The sequence below is a fragment of the Punctularia strigosozonata genome, assembly GCF_000264995.1.
Source record: "Punctularia strigosozonata HHB-11173 SS5 unplaced genomic scaffold PUNSTscaffold_1, whole genome shotgun sequence".
In the NCBI taxonomy this organism is placed as follows: Eukaryota; Fungi; Basidiomycota; class Agaricomycetes; order Corticiales; family Punctulariaceae; genus Punctularia; species Punctularia strigosozonata.
In genome coordinates this window covers 3,308,042-3,327,695 of record NW_006767433.1, presented here as the reverse complement: position 1 = coordinate 3,327,695, position 19,654 = coordinate 3,308,042, and the positions used below count along the sequence as shown (strand labels likewise).

General features: G+C 54.2%; 6 protein-coding genes across 6 annotated transcripts; 4 read left to right on the top strand and 2 right to left on the bottom strand.

Annotated features, from left to right (window-relative positions):
- Window positions 1–7: 7 nt before the first annotated feature.
- On the top strand, window positions 8–6,519 carry PUNSTDRAFT_140611 (uncharacterized protein; the record flags this gene model as incomplete). Its single annotated transcript, XM_007379142.1, has 17 exons — window positions 8–29; window positions 77–3,274; window positions 3,329–3,465; window positions 3,520–3,628; window positions 3,682–3,799; window positions 3,851–3,975; window positions 4,023–4,240; window positions 4,300–4,517; window positions 4,572–4,697; window positions 4,756–4,967; window positions 5,019–5,402; window positions 5,456–5,594; window positions 5,649–5,790; window positions 5,842–5,904; window positions 5,959–6,055; window positions 6,109–6,284; window positions 6,346–6,519. The coding sequence occupies 11 exons, from the start codon at window positions 8–10 to the stop codon at window positions 5,066–5,068; spliced, it is 4,533 nt and encodes a 1,510-aa protein (XP_007379204.1). The 3' UTR covers window positions 5,069–5,402; window positions 5,456–5,594; window positions 5,649–5,790; window positions 5,842–5,904; window positions 5,959–6,055; window positions 6,109–6,284; window positions 6,346–6,519.
- A 586-nt stretch (window positions 6,520–7,105) lies between these two features.
- Window positions 7,106–8,346, top strand: PUNSTDRAFT_123896 (Arginase/deacetylase). Its single transcript, XM_007379141.1, has 6 exons — window positions 7,106–7,412; window positions 7,472–7,623; window positions 7,677–7,745; window positions 7,796–7,955; window positions 8,007–8,129; window positions 8,179–8,346. Exons 1-6 carry the CDS (start codon window positions 7,279–7,281, stop codon window positions 8,252–8,254), a joined length of 714 nt encoding a protein of 237 aa, XP_007379203.1. The 5' UTR covers window positions 7,106–7,278; the 3' UTR covers window positions 8,255–8,346.
- Window positions 8,347–8,349: 3 nt separating this feature from the next.
- On the bottom strand, window positions 8,350–9,330 carry PUNSTDRAFT_96027 (uncharacterized protein). The gene is made up of 4 exons (XM_007379140.1): window positions 9,267–9,330; window positions 9,080–9,212; window positions 8,881–8,978; window positions 8,350–8,824 (listed from the first exon to the last, which is right to left on the bottom strand). Exons 1-4 carry the CDS (start codon window positions 9,291–9,293, stop codon window positions 8,483–8,485), a joined length of 600 nt encoding a protein of 199 aa, XP_007379202.1. The 5' UTR covers window positions 9,294–9,330; the 3' UTR covers window positions 8,350–8,482.
- A 122-nt stretch (window positions 9,331–9,452) lies between these two features.
- PUNSTDRAFT_117823 (uncharacterized protein) lies at window positions 9,453–14,037 on the top strand. Its single transcript, XM_007379139.1, has 14 exons — window positions 9,453–9,803; window positions 9,862–9,913; window positions 9,975–10,154; window positions 10,206–10,214; window positions 10,271–10,299; window positions 10,359–10,452; window positions 10,514–10,692; window positions 10,742–11,317; window positions 11,368–11,384; window positions 11,447–13,019; window positions 13,068–13,418; window positions 13,470–13,599; window positions 13,653–13,752; window positions 13,805–14,037. Exons 1-10 carry the CDS (start codon window positions 9,538–9,540, stop codon window positions 11,791–11,793), a joined length of 1,749 nt encoding a protein of 582 aa, XP_007379201.1. The 5' UTR covers window positions 9,453–9,537; the 3' UTR covers window positions 11,794–13,019; window positions 13,068–13,418; window positions 13,470–13,599; window positions 13,653–13,752; window positions 13,805–14,037.
- Window positions 14,038–14,286: 249 nt separating this feature from the next.
- PUNSTDRAFT_49107 (uncharacterized protein) lies at window positions 14,287–15,829 on the top strand. Its single transcript, XM_007379138.1, has 6 exons — window positions 14,287–14,617; window positions 14,673–14,779; window positions 14,833–14,874; window positions 14,925–15,088; window positions 15,145–15,448; window positions 15,499–15,829. Exons 1-5 carry the CDS (start codon window positions 14,485–14,487, stop codon window positions 15,197–15,199), a joined length of 501 nt encoding a protein of 166 aa, XP_007379200.1. The 5' UTR covers window positions 14,287–14,484; the 3' UTR covers window positions 15,200–15,448; window positions 15,499–15,829.
- A 565-nt stretch (window positions 15,830–16,394) lies between these two features.
- On the bottom strand, window positions 16,395–19,080 carry PUNSTDRAFT_140607 (uncharacterized protein; the record flags this gene model as incomplete). Its single annotated transcript, XM_007379137.1, has 10 exons — window positions 16,395–16,530; window positions 16,581–16,825; window positions 16,877–17,733; window positions 17,784–17,929; window positions 17,986–18,074; window positions 18,139–18,278; window positions 18,336–18,400; window positions 18,450–18,532; window positions 18,586–18,780; window positions 18,829–19,080. 10 exons carry the CDS (start codon window positions 19,078–19,080, stop codon window positions 16,416–16,418), a joined length of 2,187 nt encoding a protein of 728 aa, XP_007379199.1. The 3' UTR covers window positions 16,395–16,415.
- Between the last annotated feature and the right edge of the window lie 574 nt (window positions 19,081–19,654).

Below are 19,654 nucleotides of genomic sequence, written 5' to 3'. Positions count from 1 at the left end.
GTCGACCATGAACGGCACTCATCCACCAAGTACGTCCTCGCTCCCCGCAATTCCGCCCGCAACCTCACAGTCGCAGACGGTAGTCGTCATGGCCATGGCTCAGACACGTCCACCGAGCGTGACTACCGCTCGTCCCACCAGTCGCAGTCCAACAACTCGCAGACCGATCAGGACGAGCTTCCCATCCAAGATGAACTCGTACCCGACGTCACGCCCTCCATCCCATTCTGGTCGTCTAAACGCCATCTGACATGCGGAAACCCCACCCCACCCCCGTCCTGGTCCCCCAAGCTGACCCCCTGGCGCAACACCTCCGGTAAGCTCAAGACCGCAAATGCCGCGCTCGTCCTCTGCCTGAACATCGACGTCGACCCGCCCGATGTCGTCAAAACAAATCCGTGCGCCATCCTTGAATGCTGGGTCGACCCCCATACGATGCCCTCTCACAAGGCCCTCGAGGCCATAGGCACCAACCTTCAGCATCAGTTCGAGGGCCTCAGCCCCAAAATCTCCTACAAACCCATCCTTGACCCATCCTATGAGGATCTCCGCCGCTTCTGTGTTCAACTCCGCAAGCAGGCAAAGGAGGACACCGCCATGTTCTACTACAACGGCCACGGCGTCCCTCGACCGACCGCCAGTGGCGAGCTCTGGTGTTTCAACCGCAACTACACGCAATATATCCCCGTCAGCCTTCAAGAGATTCAGAGCTGGCTCGGCTCCCCATGCATCTATATTTGGGACTGTTCTGCCGCCGGCCACTTGCTTCAAAATTTCAAGACATTCGCTGAAAAGCGCGATGCGGAGAACAACATGAAGCGTGGTGGCTATCCGGACGGTATGGCACCCTTCATGGACTCTATCCAACTCGCCGCATGCGCTGCGAACGAAATGTTGCCGTCCAGTCCGGAGCTCCCCGCCGACCTCTTCACCTCCTGCCTTACCTCCCCTATCGACATCGCTCTCCGCTTTTTCGTCAATAACCATCAGCTTCCGAACAATCTCACCGCGGACGAGGTCATGCAACTCCCCGGCGACCTGAAGGATCGTCGCACACCCCTCGGCGAGCTCAACTGGATCTTCACCGCCATAACTGACACCATCGCCTGGACAACCTTCTCCCGCGACGTATTCACCCGCCTCTATCGATCCGACCTCCTCATCGCCTCCCTTTTCCGCAATTTCCTCCTCGCAGAGCGCATCATGAAAAACTATAACTGCACCCCTCACACCTACCCGCCTCTACCCCCGACGAATACGCATCCGCTTTGGGCATCATGGGACCTCGCGGTAGATGCCTGCCTGCGCCAGCTCGATAGCATGATCGGTAAAGGCAAGGCTTCTGACCTCCCCGTTATGCCCTCCGCGTCTCGCGCACGCCGCGCACAGGCCGCCGCCCAAGCAGGTAGCGACCTTGCCCATTCCTATGTTCCCAGCCGCTTTTTTGCGGACCAACTCACGGCCTTCGAAGTCTGGATATCCCGCGGCGGCTCCGCACTCACCAAACGTGGACCGATGTCGCTCCCATTCCAACAATCCGACGCGGAAATGGTGACGACGCTGCCTGGCGCGTCCACGGACCTGCCTTCCCCACAGCACCTCCTTCCCCGCAAGCCGCCCGAGCAGCTCCCGATTGTCCTCCAGATCCTGCTCTCGCAGCCGCACCGCCTCCGCGCACTCATTCTACTATCCCAGTTTGTCGACCTCGGGCCCTGGGCCGTCAACCTTGCGCTCACCATCGGTATTTTCCCGTACATATCTAAGCTCCTCCAGGCCGCCGGTCCTGAGCTCCGCCCCGTGCTCATCTTCATCTGGGCCCGCATCCTCGCCGTCGACCCCATGTCCCAGGTAGAGCTCGTTAACAATCAGGGTTACAAGTACTTCGCCAACATCCTCGGCCTACGGGAGGAGCCCCGGCACCAGATCCTCCCAAACAAGGCTGAGCATAAGGCCATGTGTGCCTTTATTCTCTCCGCCATCGCACGTGGGCATGTTCCCGGCCAGCTTGCGTGCATGCGCGACAAGGTCTTCGACAACTGCATCGTTCTCCTCAACGAGGGCGACTTCCTCCTGCGGCAGTGGGTTGCGCTTTGCATCGCCCAGCTTTGGGACTCGAATGACGAGATCAAGGTGTACGGCGTCGACACCGGCACGCAGGACAAGCTACTCGAGATCTTGCAGGACGACTCTCCTGAGGTGCGCGCGGCGGCGCTGTACGCACTCGGCACGTTTCTCGGAGCCAGTGGAAGCGCGGCGGAGGATAAACCAGGTGGAGGTGGGAGCGGGAGCATGCCACAGCTCGAGGAGCGGACACATTTCAGGATGGAGACCGCCGTCGTCACGGCCGCTACGCTCACGTTACAAGACGATGCAAGCCCGATGGTCAAAAAGGAGCTCATCGTGCTCATTAGTTGCCTCGTCAAGGAGTGGCGGGGTCACTTTGTCATCTGTGCGTGGATTCATTGGGAGGAGGACGAGCGCGAGCGAAGGGGGGTTGGTACGCGGCGCGACGCGTACGGCGACGATGACGATGATGACGTCTCAGCCCAGGCGCTTGCAGAATGGTTGGACAACTTCGCCGACGACGAACAGCTGCGCGAGGAGAATCGTGTGTTGTTGTCTTCTTTCTACACTATATTCTGCTTCCTGCTGGAATACTCCGTGGATCCGTATCCCGAGGTTGCTGCGAACGCCCAAACACTTGTCGACTACATTATAGCGCTCCTTCTCGATTCGCCCTTCACCAAGATCCCTTCATGCTCCGTCAAAGCACCACGGACCCCACCCGCGCCGCGGTCCCCGGTCGCGAATGGGCATCGTTCGCGCGTACCATCCCTCACCTCGTTGGCATCGACGGCCACAGCCGTGACGACCGACAAGATCCGTCCGTCCATAACCAGAGCCGACTCAGTCGGTGGCGCAATCACGAACAGCGTCAGTAATACATTGAAGCGCGCGTCGTCCGTTGCAAGCGTGCTTCGTGGTTTCGCCGGTGGAGTCGCATTCCCTTCACTGGATGAGTCCTCGTCTTCTCGGGGCACAACTATTCCAGCTCGCCATGAACGACAGGACCTTTCCCGACCTCCATCGCCGAACTTGAACCTCGCGCGATACACGTCACCGTACTCCCTCAGCCCCGAACCCGGCTTCAGGACGCGGACTCCATCTCCGGCACCATCGGAGCAGGCGCGCACGCCCCAGTTCGACCCTGCGGATGTCATGGAGGCGCTTATGGAGGAGGACTTCGAGCGTTTGCGGGCAAGGCGCAGGACCGGTGCATCTCGGCGACATATGCATAGCATGCAAGGAGGGCTCACAAGTCCTGTAGGCAGCACGCATTCGATGGACTCCACCATGAGTGTCGTGGGTGGTTTAGGTACGGGCGTAGGCATCCGCGATGTGCTGCCGCTCAAGAGCCGCTTCTGGGACTGGTGCGCTGAATACTTCAAGGAGCCGCAGATGAGGGTAAGACAGACTCGAATGTTTGTCGTAATTCTTGTTTATCATGGTCTGTTGCAGCAAGCGGAAAATGACGAGCCAGGAAGTGTTCAATACAACTATCTTGTCTGGCGACAGTCCAGGATTGATCAAGTGATCAAAGAGACCGAGAAGCAGGCCAAACATGCTGGTAAGCACTGCGAGGGTAAACTCCTTTCCGCCTCTGAAGGCTGAATTTCTCAGACAATTGCCAATGGGACCGACCTGTCCGGACGTTATACACCCCTGGCATCCCATTGTCCATGACGTTTCATGCGTACGACCAGCACCTCATCATCGCCGACGAACGCGACATGATCAGGTCAGTAGTCATCCCCTCGCAATGGCGTACGGCTAAAACAGCGATGTCCAGTGTTTGGGACTGGTCACGTCGCAAGCAACTCAACAAGTGGTTTAATGGCAGTAGCGCAGGCGCGGGAATCACGTCACTGCACATCATCAACCAAGACGTCGGTGGCATTGTTATGGCTGGATCAGGTATATTTCCTGCATTCGGCGGGCTTGCAGTCGCTGATTTTGTGTAGCGGATGGCGTTGTGCGCCTTTACCGGAACTACGATCCCACGGTCGAGCAAGGAGAAGTACAGATGGTCAGCTCGTTCCGTGTCATGCCGGACGGTTTACATATGAGTCGAGGCGCCGGACTAGTCATGGATTGGACCCAGACCAGTGGAACTTTACTGACCGGAGGAGACTCGCGCCACATCAGGTTGTGGGATGCGCACACCGAGAACGGCGTCCTAGTGAGTGCTGAGTGCTTCCTGGTAGCTTGCACGTTCAATCGACTCAGGGCGTGTCACAGAACTACGATACGAACACTGAGAGCCCTGTGACTGCCATGGTTTCGGACGATGTTACCTCTCAGACATTCGTCGCTAGCTTTGGTGATGGCACGATCAAGGTGTTTGATCGGCGTCTGGACGAAGAGGATGCTATCGTTCGGTCATATCGCGCGCACTCTTCCTGGGTACAGAGCGTTCGTTACCACCCGCTATACGGACAACGGTTCTTCTCCGCGGGGTGAGCAACATTTCACCAGCAGCAGCGATCAGTCTCTGACCGTGTACGTGTTAGCTTGGATGGAGAAGTCAAGCTTTGGGACCTACGTGGGGATGACGCTGGATACTTCAAGGCATGGGATCTGTATCCGAACGGCCTGGCCGCCTTCGACGTACACCCGCACACTGGCGTATTCGCAGCGTAAGTGCGGTATTTTTTACAAGAACGGACGGTACCTTCTGATTGCTTGTTCAACCAGCACGTCCGCCATCAACTTGACCCAATACCGTCACCAACGTGTATCAGTATATAACGTGAAGTCCACGACACCACTGTCTTCATTGAACGTTCCGACTACGCTTACTGCGGCTCCTTCCAAGCCCTATCCGTCTGCGTACATGCCTCGCTGGAATTCGTTAGTTTTCCATCCTCAGGAGATGCTGTATGCTGTTGGCGGGCCCGATGGTTCCGGTAAGTACTTCATGCATAAGTCAGCGAACCACGATCACTCATCCCTTGTAGTGCGAATTCTTGGGTGCAAATTACCTCCTGCAGCTCCCATCGGAAGCTGAGGCGTGCTGAACGGTAGAATTGTAATTAATTGTAATTATTGATCGGCCCCTGCACATCCGTTTTGTCGCCATGCTTTCTTTGACGGAGCACCGTCGCGATTACACTTGCATGCATGTTTGAACTAGTATACGTAGCTGCCTGGTAGGCAACATAATGTGCATAATACAAACCTCCCCCATGAGCAGCTGTCAGGGAGATACATGAGGCGTGCAACTTCATGGACAGACCAACCAGTCCAAAACGTAGTGCGGGCGTTGAGCGCAGCAGTACAGAAGAAGACGATACGTCTCGATGACGAAATAAACGGGAGAATTATTTCCTGGCAAATGTGATCTACCAAGACATGATCAACTGTCAGTTCTGATGAGAATTGCATGTGTCCTTGCCTTGATCTTATTCTCGCCATCCAACTTGTAGTTGTGCAATGCCTCCTTAGCAACAGTAGCGCTTCCCTCATCCATGTACTCGACGAAAGCAATATCCTTCTTCGTCGGGATGAGACGGACTTCGTAGAGGTTGGGGTACCTAAAAAGACGGTGAATCAGGAAATTGCGATCCTATCCGTTATCAAGAACTGACTGTGAGAACAACGCCATGAGTTGGTCCTTCGTGACAGTTTCTGGTAGATTTTGCAAGAAGAGAATCTTGTTAGGAGGCAGGTATTCGTCCGGCATTTGCACGTTGGGTCGCTTAGGTGCTGGCACAGCTGCCCCACCATCCACTACAATCAGGGGCGGTCAGTATACGCAAATCTGAGAGCACGCCGGCGCACCTTCGGCTGCCAATCTCTTAGCGCGGAACTTCGCTTTTATGGGATTCGTATAGCGGGTTTCCTCTACGAGTGGTGTCAGCGTGACACGCTATGTTGAATCGTGGGTATGAGGCGTACTTTTGTGCTGGAGTCTCCGGGATTTATGGTCGTCGTAGTGATCTGGGTCTAGCCGTTTTACAACGGCGTCCGACCGTGTCTTGGCGAAGGATATTTGCTGGAAAACGCGGTTCAGCTGACGCGCTATGACACAAGCAAGAAGGGACGTACCATCGGCTTTCCGTACAACGGGAAACCTCGTACTTCCTTCAAAGCTTTCTTCGCTATATCCGCGTTGTCAAAAGATACGAATGCTTGCCCTCGCATCCGCAAGTTCCTATGGGCGACCACGTCGAGAACATCCCCATACGTCTTGAAGAGACCGCGTAAGGACTGCTTGAGCACTGGCAAATTTGTTATATCGTGATCGTACATGCCTCACATCAAGCCAGTATGATCACTCACCTGGTATCTTTATTCGTTCGTTCAGGTTCTGGATATACAGTGTTTCGGTCGCTTCTTCCTCTACCGGCTTCACGGCCGCTTGCGTGGGGGTTTGAACGGAGCTCGTGTCCATATGTGCGCCATTGAGCCCAACCGCACCTTCAGGAACTTCGAGAGACGCAGACGGTTGAGTATCGGCCATGGGATCCAGTATTGAGCGGCGAGCTCGGGGATAGGCGAGATCCTTGGTCACGGTAAGTAGTGGGCAGGTGTTCAGCAAGCGCGCTAAAAGTCAGGCGCCCGTAAAGACCTATACTGAGCTTAATCTCGACCTTCAATACCTTCTCCGGATCCCTGTGTTTTGTTTCCTCACCATCTCTCCTACGCGTTCTCGCATCACTGTCTCACATATGAGAGTGTATAGCGATCCTGTCTGCCTCAGCCACAACCCCCAACATGAAATCCTGTCTGGCAAACCCGTGCCATACCTAGAGAGCCCTACGAGGATATCGAAGATTAAGGACGTCCTTCGCAGGCGGGGCACGTTCGAGATCATGGATCATGCAGATCCAGATATCAATGCTCTGCGATTCATTCTCTCTGTTCACGGACGCGACTACGTGCAATACCTAGAGACGGCCTATGACCGCTGGGTAGAAGACGGTGGCGACAAGGTACCGTCAAGCTGCGTTGTTCCAGGGTTGCAGTCAACATCCATCCCTGTCAGGCTGCTGTTATTCCCGAGACCTTCCCCCACCCAAAGCTATTGACCACAGCACCCGCAAACCAGTCGATCTCGACCATCATCGCACAAGCAGGTCAGGAAGCGTGGCATCCTGTGCCTCGCTGTACTTTGGCTTACACTCACAAAAATAGGCATCTATTGTTTCGATCTGTCCGCACCCATCACCAAAGGTTCGCTGTGTTTCCACTATTTCTCGATCGGCTTTGAGATACATGCATATTCATCTCGACGCAGATACCTACAAAGCTGCGGTTGCATCAGCCCGTGTTACCCTTTCTGCTGCCAGATACCTGACCACGTTGGGGAATCCAACGAAAAGTTCATGCCCAGCCGTATTTGCTCTATCGTACGATATATTAGGCCCGCCGTTCTTCAGAATCCTGTCCTCAACTGATGTCAAGGAAGGCGCCCCCCTGGTCATCACGCGGGATCTACAATATCAGGAGGCTATTGCTTTTTCAACAATGTTGCGATTGCAGCGAGGTGCTTCCAGTCCCTTGACAAATCTCGATGCCCTATAGCTATTCTCGACATCGATTACCACCATGGTAACGGGAGTGAGTCGACAGCTACTGTATCCCATGTCGTGGTCTGTCTGAACGAAGGACAGCGCAGGAAATGTTCTACTCGGATGAATCAGTACTTTACGTTTCTTTGCACGCCGAGAACGACTTTCCCTGTAAGCTCGTTCAGTCCGTGATGATTGTCATCACCCAACATCTAGTGTAGACTTCACCGGTTCCAGAGCCGAGGAGGGCGCTGGCGCTGGCGTTGGCTTTAATGTCAACATGCCACTCCCACAGGAAACGGGTGACGAACAGTATCTGGACGCATTGTCGAAAGCAACAGACAGAATCAAGAAATTTCGTCCAACGTTTGTAATAGTCAGGTGTGTTCTTTCTCGATGGAGTGGGAAGGTCGCGTCAACTCTCGCATGCAGTCTCGGTGTGGACACCCACGAACATGATCCGATCTGCAAGTTCAATATCACCACCCCATGCTACAGGCGAATAGGCGAATCCATCCGTTCCATCGCTCGGCCGACACTGTTTGTGCTGGAAGGGTCAGTAATCGTCCGGAACTCTTTCTATGCCGACTGACTGGAGCTACAGAGGATATCATCTTGATTCTATTGGCGATAACGTCGCCAACGTTTTGCAGGGCTTTGAAGTTGCCAAAGTCTCATGATGAACACGAGGCCAGCCGCACATTGATGACTATCCGCACTCTTTCCTCTCTGAGAACAATATATCATCACATACTACCAATCAATGGATTCATTGCGGAGGCATATATATACATGTCCAGTGCTATAGTACAGAAACTGCTCAGGTCGACGATGATCCAAATCCGTAACTAAAGTCTGTGAAGTTTATCGTGAAAAAAGCCTGAGACCACGATGATATGTCATGCCTCTCAGCGATTTCGCCTTGGCGATACCCTTGAACCCCTTCGTACTGTGTTTGCCACCTTGGGTGGGATGCAAACTCTGGTGCCGACTGAGAGCCGCTGACATTCAATAGTGGGGTTTGCGTCGAGGAGATCTTGAACCTTGATGCCATGGATTCGAGATATCTTCCAGCATGTGTCGCCGTTACTGATATAATATGCTTGAGTGCCCTGCGCGCACGGCGGGGGCGGAGGGTTTGAGGATGGGACGAGGATGATGCGCCATACGAGGAGAAGGAAGGTTGCTATGATGAGGAAGAAGGGGAAGAGTGTTCTGTAGGGCGAGGAGACTCGATAGTGCCGCGAGTTCTAGTGCTAAGTCAGAAATTTGGAGCCCAAAGCTGGTTACCAAGTTTCCATCTCACCTCGTCTGTAGGCAGCGGAGCAAAGCCATCCCGCTGGGTCGGCGCCGCTTCGAGGTCCTCCCCCAGCGTACCAGCAAGCGGCGCGGGCGCATCGGAAACTAAGAGTGAATCGTCAGAGACTGGTCTCCCGGAGAATGGGCGATGAGGTTATATGTCCGGACGGTGTCCGTCATGATATGCGCTAGGGGAAGATACCTACCTGGGCGCAATTCGCCATACTGCGCTCCCTCCGGCCCCTGATATAAAGTACCGCTTTGGTCTCGGTAATAGTACGTTTGAGTGTCGGCATCATAGCCGACCCTCTTCATGCCTTCGGGGAGACGATAGTCATCCTGAAGAGCCGCGAATCAGTATGGTCAGCAACATCGGAGACATGTGAGCTCGACCTCGTCATACTGTGTCCATTGACCCATGGTCGAGTGCTGGGAGGGGCTGCGGGTCTGGAGGGCGTACGTAGAATGGAATGGAGGGAGGAGAATAGAGCGATGTGGCCGAAGAGGAGGCGCTTATTCTTGTCGCCCGGCAGCTGCCGCCGCCTTCGACGATGATCGCGATGACGCCGACCATGGACTCGAGCCATGCACCGCACGTATTCTTAGGGCACCGTCTGCCTGTCGGCGCCAGCAGCCACAATCGATACGCCTCTTGCTATCAACCATGCCAGTCCAGCCCGATCACGTCTTCAAGCTCGCCTTGCGCGGCGAAGCGCTGCTGCACAATCCCCGATGGTCCAAAGGGACCGCGTTCACCATCGATGAGCGCAAGGCGTTCGGCCTCACCGGACGCATGCCGTCTCAAGTCAACACACTGGACGAGCAATGTGCACGGGCGTACGCTCAGCTCCAGAGCCGCACTACACCGCTCGGGAAGAACACCTTCATGCAGAGCATGAAGGAGCAGAATTGGGTGCTGTACTTCGAACTGTCCGTCTTCAGCTGCCTGAAGTCACAGTCACTGCCTGATATAACTGTGACCGCCCAGCTTGCGCAGGAATCTTCGCGAGCTCATGCCCATCATATACACGCCCACAGAGGTGCATACTTCAGCCAGCATTTGGCAGAGTTCGATTGCGAGTCTTACCCCAGCGATCGTAGGCCGATGCTATCGCCGATTACTCGCACCTCTATCGCAAGGCCGAGGGTCTTTATCTTTCATTCCCCCATCAAGATTCGATGGAAGAAAACTATCTCGAACAGGCCCAAGGCCGGGCTATTGACCTCGTTGTATGCTCTGATGGTGAAGCCATCCTCGGCATAGGCGATCAAGGTGTTGGGGTAAGTCGCGTAAAAACGCCGTGATAACAGGAATGCTAATATCTGAAACAGGCAATCGGCGTGAGTCTCTAGCTAAACGTTCTGTTGGTTACCTCGACTTATTTTCGCGATGACAGATTTCAACTGCCAAGGCCGCTGTTTATACGTAGGTGTCGATGATGACGTCTGGGATAGCTGATGGCTGTACTGACTCTTTGGCATCAGCCTCATAGGAGGCATAGACCCATCGCGAGCTCTTCCAGTGGTCCTCGATGTCGGCACAGATAATCAAGAGCTGTTGAATGACCCGCTTTATGTGGTGAGTATCGTGTTTCGGGGAGCCATTTTTGATGCACTGTAACGACCATCGACCACTCCAGGGATGGAAACATGAAAGGGTCAGAGGAAAGGAGTACGATGACTTCATGGACAAGTTCGTTCAGATAGTCCGGAAACATCACCCGCACAGTCTGTTACATTTCGAGGACTTTGGCGTCACCAACGCTCAGCGACTGCTCGAGCGATACCACGAACAACACGCAGTCTTCAATGATGATATGTGGGTTTGATACGGCATTCGCGGTGTCCGTCTCATTGACTGGGAATAGCCAAGGCACAGGGGCCGTCACTCTTGCGGCCCTCATGTCAGCTATAGGCGTAACGAAGACGAAGCTGAGCGACCAGCGGATAATCATCTTTGGCGCGGGATCCGCAGGCCTCGGAATTGCGAAGCAGCTCAGGGATGCGATGAAAGAACTCGACGACACCTCCAAGGAAGAGGCGAACAAGAGGTTTTACCTCATCGACAAGTTTGGTCTCCTTACCGAGTCCTTATCCAAGGCGGGGAAAGTGCGTCCTGGCCTTGAGGAGTGGCTCCGGCCGGATTCAGAGTGGGTCGACGCCACGAAATCGTCGGAAGGTCAACTCTTTTTACTCGACGTGGTGAAGCACATTAAGCCGACCGTGCTGATCGGGACCTCGACGCGCGGGGGCGCATTCACGGAACAAGTCATCAAGGAGATGGCCAAAGGGTGTGATAGGCCCATCATCTTCCCGTTGAGCAATCCCAGCAAACTGGTTGAAGTGGATCCGAAGGACGCGAACGATTGGACGGCCGGCAAGGCATTGTTGGCGACCGGAAGTCCTTTCCCACCTGCCAAGATGCCCAACGGCAAAGATTATGTGTGAGTTCCTCTTCCCGTAACTCAGCCAATATTCTGATGCGCGACGAAAGCATCGCAGAGTGTAACAGTAAGCACCCCAGAAGCAACTCTTACCAAGCGATGATGCATGAATTCATACCTACTTTATAGATGCGCTCATATACCCCGGCCTGGGCTTTGGTGCCATAATATCTAAGTCGCGCATCGTGTCCGATACCATGATCATCGCCGGCGCTCGCCGCCTCGCCTCGCTCTCGCCTGCTCTCAAGGACCCGGACGACGCGCTCCTGCCTGACTTTGGGGACTCGCCTCAGGTGAACTACGAGGTTGCCTGTGCCGTCGCGCACCGAGCCCTGATCGAAGGCAACGCCGAGGTCGAATGGCGCACAGGTGCAGACTCCAAGGATATGGTGGATGTAGTGCGGCAGAAGGTGAAAGAAGCGATTTGGGAGCCGATATACGGGAAATACGAGTATGACCCGCAAGGACAGTTGTGAATATCGTTTTTACTATACTAGGTATATGCACGGAGTGGAATGCTTGTATCCTCGTGCACGCTGTGCACGCTGAGCGCTGAGCTGTTATAAAACGCGACAGCGCGGGACGAAGCGACGTCCAGCGCTATGTTTGGTGGGAGAGTGCACTGGCCGCAAATAGGATAGCTTGCAATTGGACGGATGCCATCGGCGTGAGGAGACATCCTCAGTCCCGCGGTCACAATCCATACATAAGGCCAATCGATTCCGTTGAGACACGGGCTCGCTTTGTTACCTCTTGTTGGTCTTGCGTGCGATCGCCCACCATGCCCAGTTCCACAGAGTTTGCATGGTCATCCGACGAAGACGAACTATCGGCCTGGGATTCGATAACAGATTTTAACCAACGCGAGTGCCAGCCGAGTCCATGCTTGACCGCGACCAACGAGCGCTGATCAGCGAGCAACAGTGTCGGATCCGGAATGGCGCAAACGATATCCAACGCAGGCACGGATCTTGACCTCGACGCCCACGAGGAAACGATCATGGGACGATCCTTCGCCCGTCCCCGAGACCCCGCCGTCGCCCGAGTCGCCGTTGAAGATGGCAAAGACCGCGCTGTCAGAAGGTCGCCGACGGACACAGTCCACGGGTCTGCGCCACGATGTCCATGTCGGGGACTCCGGTCGGATCCCTGCCCCGAATTTCACCCCTCGTGCGCGCCAGGTTGAGGACGTACATGGTCCCGGTCAGGCCCCGGACGCGCCCCAACGTGGGCAGCTTTTCAGAGCAGAAACTTCCGCAGCCGTCGGAGCCTCCCAACCAGGGGCTCCCGGCTCCGGTAGTTCACGGCCTCTCCGGCGCGCCGCAACGTCCTCCGCCGTCTTTGGCCCAGGATCTGACGCGAATGGGCCCATTCGTGATCCCGCCGGGCTGCTCGCGCGGAACGGAAACGGATCATCCTCCCAGAATCGGGCGGCAGACGCCGTTGAGCCGTCCGCCAGCACGATCAACGTCATCGCCCACGATAAAAGGGTGCAATCTATGTTCGACGGCAAACGTATCGCATGGGGTGTACAGTTAGAGATCTGTCGCGGAATACAGAAAGGCTTATGGACATGGGATGACGTGAAGGCGTCGGCACTCGACAAACTAAGGGGAGCCAACGCCGAAAGCGGACCCAGAGTCGCTGAGGTGCTGATACCAGGTAAACGCGCTCCTGCATCTGCCAAGCAGACACCCATCTGGTACGACTATTCACTCTGGGTCGGCACAACTCTGATCACCGAACCCAGGGCTGAGCTTGATCGCGAGCAGGCTGCGATAATAGAGGGTACTGGGCGTGGCCTTGGACTCAGAGGGGAGTGGAAAGACGTCAACGACTGGTACGGTGGTCGCGTGCAGCAGCAGCTCACGCTAGAGCAATCGGATGACGGCAAATATTCTTTGCGTCTGTTACCGTTGGAGATGCGCAAGTCGTGTCTCTTCGGGCGCTATCTCGGGTCTCGCCGCCTTATCCGGGTGCGCATTCCGAAGGATCTCCTGCGGGAGAGCAAGACCAGCAACCACAAAAAAGTGACGGACTTCTTGATTCAGAAGCACGTCCTGTGTGGGCGGGTTTTTGCTGCTTTATTTCCGAAGGATGGGTGAGTAAATTGCATATTCCTCTTTCGCATACTCATGGTGCACCACCTCAGCTCGGTTTATCTGATTGAAACACCAGAAGATTACCAACGATGTCCGCACCTGGACATGGGTGATCATCACCGCTTGACATTCGACGAGGTAATCAATTGGTACAATCCTCCGATCCTCAATTCGAAACAGGTACTGTGCTGGGCTCATCCTCGTCGATATACTGACACCCATGTATATGATAGGCATGTAGGAAGTGGGCTGAACGTTTCTCGCTGGGTTTCTCTACCACTCTCCCAGTACTTGAGTTCAAGCCTGAAAATGTTCATTTCATCGCTGACATACGTGAGTCGCCGATGTCGTGTTCCTGTGGAGTATATTGAAGATATTTTCATAGACGCGGAATCGTGGAAGGGTCCCGAAGAATCGAATCCTCCTGCTGAATTGATTATGACTGATGGCTGCGGCTGGATGAACGGTGCCGCGCTGACGATGATCGCGCCGAACCACAACGGCACGCGCTCGGTAGCTTTGCAAGGTCGCATCGGCGGTTCGAAGGGCCTATGGATTCTTCACCCGACGGATCATTCCCCCGATAGACCTCCTAAGATATGGATTCGCAAATCGCAGACAAAGGTGAAATTGGGACCGACAGAGGAGTGGGGTCGCGAACACCTCATCTTCAACGTCGTCGCTCCTTGCCGTGTTTCGTCTAGCAGGCTGAACAATCTCGTAATGATCAATCTTTCTCACAACGGCGTTCCAGATCAAACATTCACCGATCTCTTGAAGGACGGGCTGAAACGAGAAATCGATCCGCTCATGCAGTGGGATGTACCCTACGCCAACTCGCTCCTGATACATCTCGTGGAGCGGCTTGGTGCGGTGGTTCGTACCAGATTGCAGAGACACACCGACGGTTTCAGCCGAACGCTCGGCTTTAGCGGACGAGATTTCCAAGAGGAGGATGAGCAGCCCGTGGATCAATGGGAGGACAGCGTCGCCGCCGAGGAACATCCCGAGACATTCGTTCCAGAGCCTGCGCGCAGCCGCTATGAAAGCCTTTTGGAGCTACTCATGGCAGGCTTCACGCCTTCGCGCCATCGGTTTGTGTACAACAAGCTGAAGGACATTGTGAAGATCGTGGCCGATAAGTACATTAAAGACGGTCATATCCCCGTCGCCTCGGTTGAGGCATTCATTGCCCCAGGTGCGCTCTTGCGAGCATTCACTGTCAATTCAGCGATAACATGTGTGCCACACAGATCCACTCGGAGTTTTGAACCCAGGGGAGATCTATTTTAGTTCAACGAAGCCACTCAGAGACGAAGTCACGCTGGAGAACTATAATCACATCAAGGGAGAAGTTCTGGTAAGTCTTAGCCTCGAAACTGGAGAAGATGAAAATCACGGGGATCGTTGTAGATCTATAGGAATCCTTGTCGTTTACCATCGGACGTACAGAAGGTGTGTCGTACGCCCTAACCCGTTGTCCCCCCGGTGCTAATATATGAAAGGTCAACGCCGTGTATCGTTCGGAGTTGGAGTCATGGCAGGACATAATATTGTACTCTACCAAAGGGGACCAGTCTTTACCAAGCTGGCTGGCTGGAGGAGGTGGGTGTAAGACATGGACTCCACTCACCGCCACTGACCTATTTCCTCGAAGATGCCGATGGAGGTAAATTGTTGGTGGCGTCGGCGGACAAGCCGTAACTGATCCCCTTGTTTGCGTAGACATCGCTGTCATCATCCTACACCGAAAAATTATCGACACTTTCGCGAATTCTGACTTCTCTCGTACTGATGACAACTTCTTGGAGGATAATTTCGAGTCCGAGCGAGACATACGCACCGTGCAGAAATTCTTGAACGATATCAAGCACCTTCCCAAAGACTCCGATCGTATGCGAGAGCAGTACCAGCGGACGCTTATGACCGGTCTCGACGACCCACCTAAGGGTATATACTCCATCTTCCATGAAAACGCGGCCTACAGCTTTGGCTATGATGATCCGCAGACTGTGCGCCTTGGATACATGTACGTTCGTTATCATGATGGCGTGACATCTGGCTGACCAGGTAAACCAGGTTCAATACTCTTCTTGATTCCGTGAAAACTGGTCGTCAGCTTCGGAAAGATGTGTATCAAAAAGATCGCGCGAGGTACGACTACGAACGGCCACAGTGTTTGGCTTCCGCGGAGCCTGCGGGCGCCTACAATAAGCAGGCCTTGAAAAAGCGCGATCGCAGATTGCCGCCGTTCGTGCTGGATACGCTGTTGGACGTCGGCCGCGGCCTTCGCGACCAGTGGCTAGCCGCTTACGAGGACCTTCAGAGTCGCGAATTGGATAGACCGGACCATGACCTCCTTCGCCCGTACGAGCTAGCCAAAGCGGACGATCGCTATGCCGGATGGCCTGTTGAGCTGCGGGCCCCCATAACAAGAACATGCAAGGAGCAGCTCAAAGTCCTTGAAACTTTCGTCGATCAGCTCCGTACAGACTTCAACCTACTCGCAAGATATTCTTCGAGCGACGCTTCCGCGTCTCCGTCGAAAAGGTCTCCTCGCAAGGCACGACCCGATGCGAAGAAGCAGCATACCGATGCCATGTATCGAGACCTACAAAGGCGGTTCCAGTCTGGCCCAGACGCTGATACGTCACGAAAGCTGTTCTTATTGCGGGAGATCGGAGAACTGGAGGAGATACAGGCCTCCTATGCATACAAGATTGCTCCCGGTACCAATTTCCCCTGGTCTGTCGCACAGCGTACGCTCTGTGACATCAAGGCACGCTCCTGCGGGCATTTCATAGCAACATCCGAGATTGGGGGGATGATGTCGATCAATAGTTCAATCGTCAAAGCGATGAAGCGACAAGTAGCAGACGACGAATGATCACTTCACCCTGGCATTTCATGTATCGCATATTCATGGTTCAGATGTACTAGTAGCACGCATGAAGTCGTAGTATCGATTTGGACCAGGCTCAAGGACAACATGGAGTTCAAGATGCTTCCGGAATCATTTGGACCGTCATGGATGGGATTGGTGGTGCGTCGAGTGCCCGACAGCAGTATCGCTGCACATGCTGTAGGTCAACGTCCTCATCAACGTCATGCCTGCAAGCTACACGTCAGTATGACAGGCTATTTGCAACGCGTTCACTTGCATTCTGTGCAAATGCTTGCGCAATTTCTCCATCGACATCCTCTCGGGCTGAAATTCCGTACCAAAGCAGTGCCTACAGCACCAGACTGCGTGGTTGATCTTCTGGTGGACTATACGGTGGTATTCGGTGGCGAAACTCGTCGCCTTCTTCGCTTCGATAGCCATAGCTTTGGCGGCATCCGCGTCCGATAATCGCTGCCAACTGACGGTACGATCTCCCCAGTGCACCTTCAAACAGTGATGAATCTGCCACATATCAGGGCATACACGCAATGCATAGTAAGCCGGGACGCGTACCGCATTACGCCAGGACCGAACGTCCACGGTCCGTTCCCCGTCGCATCGTTCACCACGAGTACACTTCAGACAGACCAGACGTGCGTCCAACTTGTCCATGTCCTGGGCAGACGCTGTACTAGCATCGAGCCCACACGCCTCAACCACTGTTGCGGCTACTTCGCTGGCCTTCACGTCGAAGTGCAAGTGGTCGCACGACCAAGGCCGTCTGAGTAAGTCTGAGCCAAAGTCTGAACCAAGCTTCAGGGACCGATCGTCCGTGACACGAGAGCATCCCTCGCGCCATGTCGCATGTCGCACGAGATTGCACTCGTGGTGCAAAAATTCCGGATAGAACATGCCCTGGTATGTGTTATCCATGTAAAGGAGGGCGATGCGGAAATCAATGTTGCGCACGGGGCCAGCGTGCACCTTCCAGCCTGCCGGTCGCTCGCATGTGAAGACAGTGGTCGCTAAAGACAGCGCCTGACGCACATCTTTTAGAGGCCTGTCGAATTCCGGAGGATCACCTCGGCCCATGGGTGTCCGCCTGAATAGGCGGAGGAGAGCCGTCCTCTGCCATTCAGCGATTGTGATATGCAACGACGAGAGCACGTCATCAAAACTTTCCCCGGTCACGGATATTTCGGAGTCCTGCTCGATGATGTCCTTCACGGCAGGGAATTCGCAGAAGTCCGCGGGGCTTGGATATACATCAAAGTCTTCGAGCGCTTGGGGATGCGCGAGTCGATGTGTGTGCCAAACGTCTGCAGCAGTGGCACGTCGACGCCTAAGCAGGACAGCGCGCTCGCGCGTCAATCTGTAATTCTTTAACTTCTCCATGTACTCAATCATTTCGTCTCTGATGTTATTCCACGCTGAGAAATGATGCGTCAGTGCCGGCTGAGAGCGAGCAAATCAGATTTACACTTGTCAGTAAGTTTCCTCGGGATTTTGACAAGCCGGTGATCATCAATGAGAGTGATCCCATGCAGTTTGGTCTCCGACGACTGATATATCGGCATTTGGTTTAGCTCATCTTCGTAACCAAGCTCGACCAGGCGACCAAGGATGCTAAGCGCATAAAGCTGTTAGCAGGAGTTCGTGTATTCTATATATATCAAGCGCACGCTTTTTTCCGTTCGCGACGAATTTCGGCTCGCGTATGAGCCTGGTTCTCAACCATCATACACGCCCAGTCGTCGCATTTGATTGCATGCTGTTGAGGAATCGGATTAAGAGTTGCAGAGCATTGAACCAGGTGCGTTCAGATGAAAGCGCACTTCGTCAATAACCGACTTAAGACGCCGCTTTTCTTCGCGATAGCTTTCTAAACCCTCCGTGGACCCATTGGCGTCCAAGATGTGCATTTGATGTTTGTAATTGAGAACGTCAGTGACGCGCATGTACAACGTATCTTCGCCTTTCAGTTGCAGAATCATTAGCGTCGGGCAACGATGATTGCGCAGCAGCCACTCACGGCAGGAGTATGGTAGCAGTTGTTTCATATCTGTCGTAAATTCCATCTCTTTGTCAGATATCAAGCTGCCAACAGTCAGCCTGGCTGCCCCCTTTCCAGCGGAGAAGATCGTACAGTTTCTTAGCACATGCATTGCATAAGCGCGCCCGCAGTTCCCAATCGATGTTGTCAAGCACCACCCGCGCTCTTCGACAATCCTGAGACGGCATTGTTCAGTTGCCGTCAATCGGGAAAATAACGAGAAATTTACTTTGCAATAGGAATCAAAGCAAAGGTCCGCATACGCAGGCTCGCTCATGTCTTCCGGGCACTCGGGAAGGTATTCGATCTGCCGACGCGCTTCCCGCCAAACTCCGACCGCAGATCCGTGCAGTAGCAAGGAACGAAGCGGCTTGGAAGTATGACTGAGATTTAAGAGGTCCATCGGATGAAGGTGGCTGAAAATCTAGAAACGTGTAAAGTAAGGTTCATCGGTGTCGGTCAACTGACGGACCTCGAGTAATATGTCTAGAGGAAGTGATGGCAGTTTTTCAAGTTTAGCAGAGACCCTGGTGCGATACGTCGTGAGCTGGGCGCGTTTTTCGCGTTCGCGCCGTGTTCGAAACGCGACTGCAACTTCGAGCGCATTTGAAGGTGTGATCTTCTGTTTCTTCTTAGGCGGCTGTGGGGTAGCCTCATGTTTCGGAGGTGGACTAGAATTTGCAGGCGTATTCGTGATCCAGCTCAGCACAGTTGTCTGAGCCATACTAAGGACCTGAAGGACGACCGAGGACGCGTTTGAATCCTCTTTGGAGTGACCGTCGTTTAGATATCGTGTGAATATTCAAGGATGTAAGCGCATTGAGGATCACCCTGGATTCCTCGAATGCGTACCGAGCGCCGGCACTGGACAGACTTTTGATGGGAGAACTGCAGGAAAGAGACGCGTTTTCAGTGGCGATGCGCTGGTCCCTTTGCGATCAGGTGACCGCGTCGCTTTCGGGCCGGTCTAATTGGAAACCCGGACCGGCACCTTCAAGCTTCAAGCGGCTCTGTAACCTATGTAATAGCAGGACGGCAGAATATACACATGCGTATATCTGGGAGCAGACTGGACAAATCCTTCTCAGCCTTGGATTTGTGGCAGAATTTCGGATGCCAAAATCAACTCATAAAGTCGGGGTGCACAGACACCGGACAGAGGACGACTCCTTCGTGTGGGTGCTTATTGTAAAGCGAGGAGATATATAGGCACTGAAGTCGTCACGGTGCGTTGTCGTGGCTCCGGCATCGAACATCGCAGATTTCGAGCAGGTGATCCCAACAGAAATGACAAGAGA

Coding starts and splice junctions, on each gene's coding strand:
- PUNSTDRAFT_96027 (XM_007379140.1), bottom strand. CDS start 9,293: ATGGGTCAATGGACACAGTATGACGAG. Junction 8,979..9,079: donor GTATGGCGAATTGCGCCCAG/GTAGGTATCTTC, acceptor ATTCACTCTTAG/TTTCCGATGCGCCCGCGCCG. Junction 8,825..8,880: donor CTCCGCTGCCTACAGACGAG/GTGAGATGGAAA, acceptor ACTTAGCACTAG/AACTCGCGGCACTATCGAGT.
- PUNSTDRAFT_117823 (XM_007379139.1), top strand. CDS start 9,538: ATGCCAGTCCAGCCCGATCACGTCTTCAAGCTCGCCTTGCGCGGCGAA. Junction 9,804..9,861: donor TGGGTGCTGTACTTCGAACT/GTCCGTCTTCAG, acceptor GTGACCGCCCAG/CTTGCGCAGGAATCTTCGCG. Junction 10,693..10,741: donor GCAGTCTTCAATGATGATAT/GTGGGTTTGATA, acceptor GACTGGGAATAG/CCAAGGCACAGGGGCCGTCA.
- PUNSTDRAFT_123896 (XM_007379141.1), top strand. CDS start 7,279: ATGCATATTCATCTCGACGCAGATACCTACAAAGCTGCGGTTGCATCA. Junction 7,413..7,471: donor CCAGCCGTATTTGCTCTATC/GTACGATATATT, acceptor ATGTCAAGGAAG/GCGCCCCCCTGGTCATCACG. Junction 8,130..8,178: donor ACACTGTTTGTGCTGGAAGG/GTCAGTAATCGT, acceptor CTGGAGCTACAG/AGGATATCATCTTGATTCTA.
- PUNSTDRAFT_49107 (XM_007379138.1), top strand. CDS start 14,485: ATGGCAGGCTTCACGCCTTCGCGCCATCGGTTTGTGTACAACAAGCTG. Junction 14,875..14,924: donor TACCATCGGACGTACAGAAG/GTGTGTCGTACG, acceptor AATATATGAAAG/GTCAACGCCGTGTATCGTTC. Junction 15,089..15,144: donor CCTCGAAGATGCCGATGGAG/GTAAATTGTTGG, acceptor TTGTTTGCGTAG/ACATCGCTGTCATCATCCTA.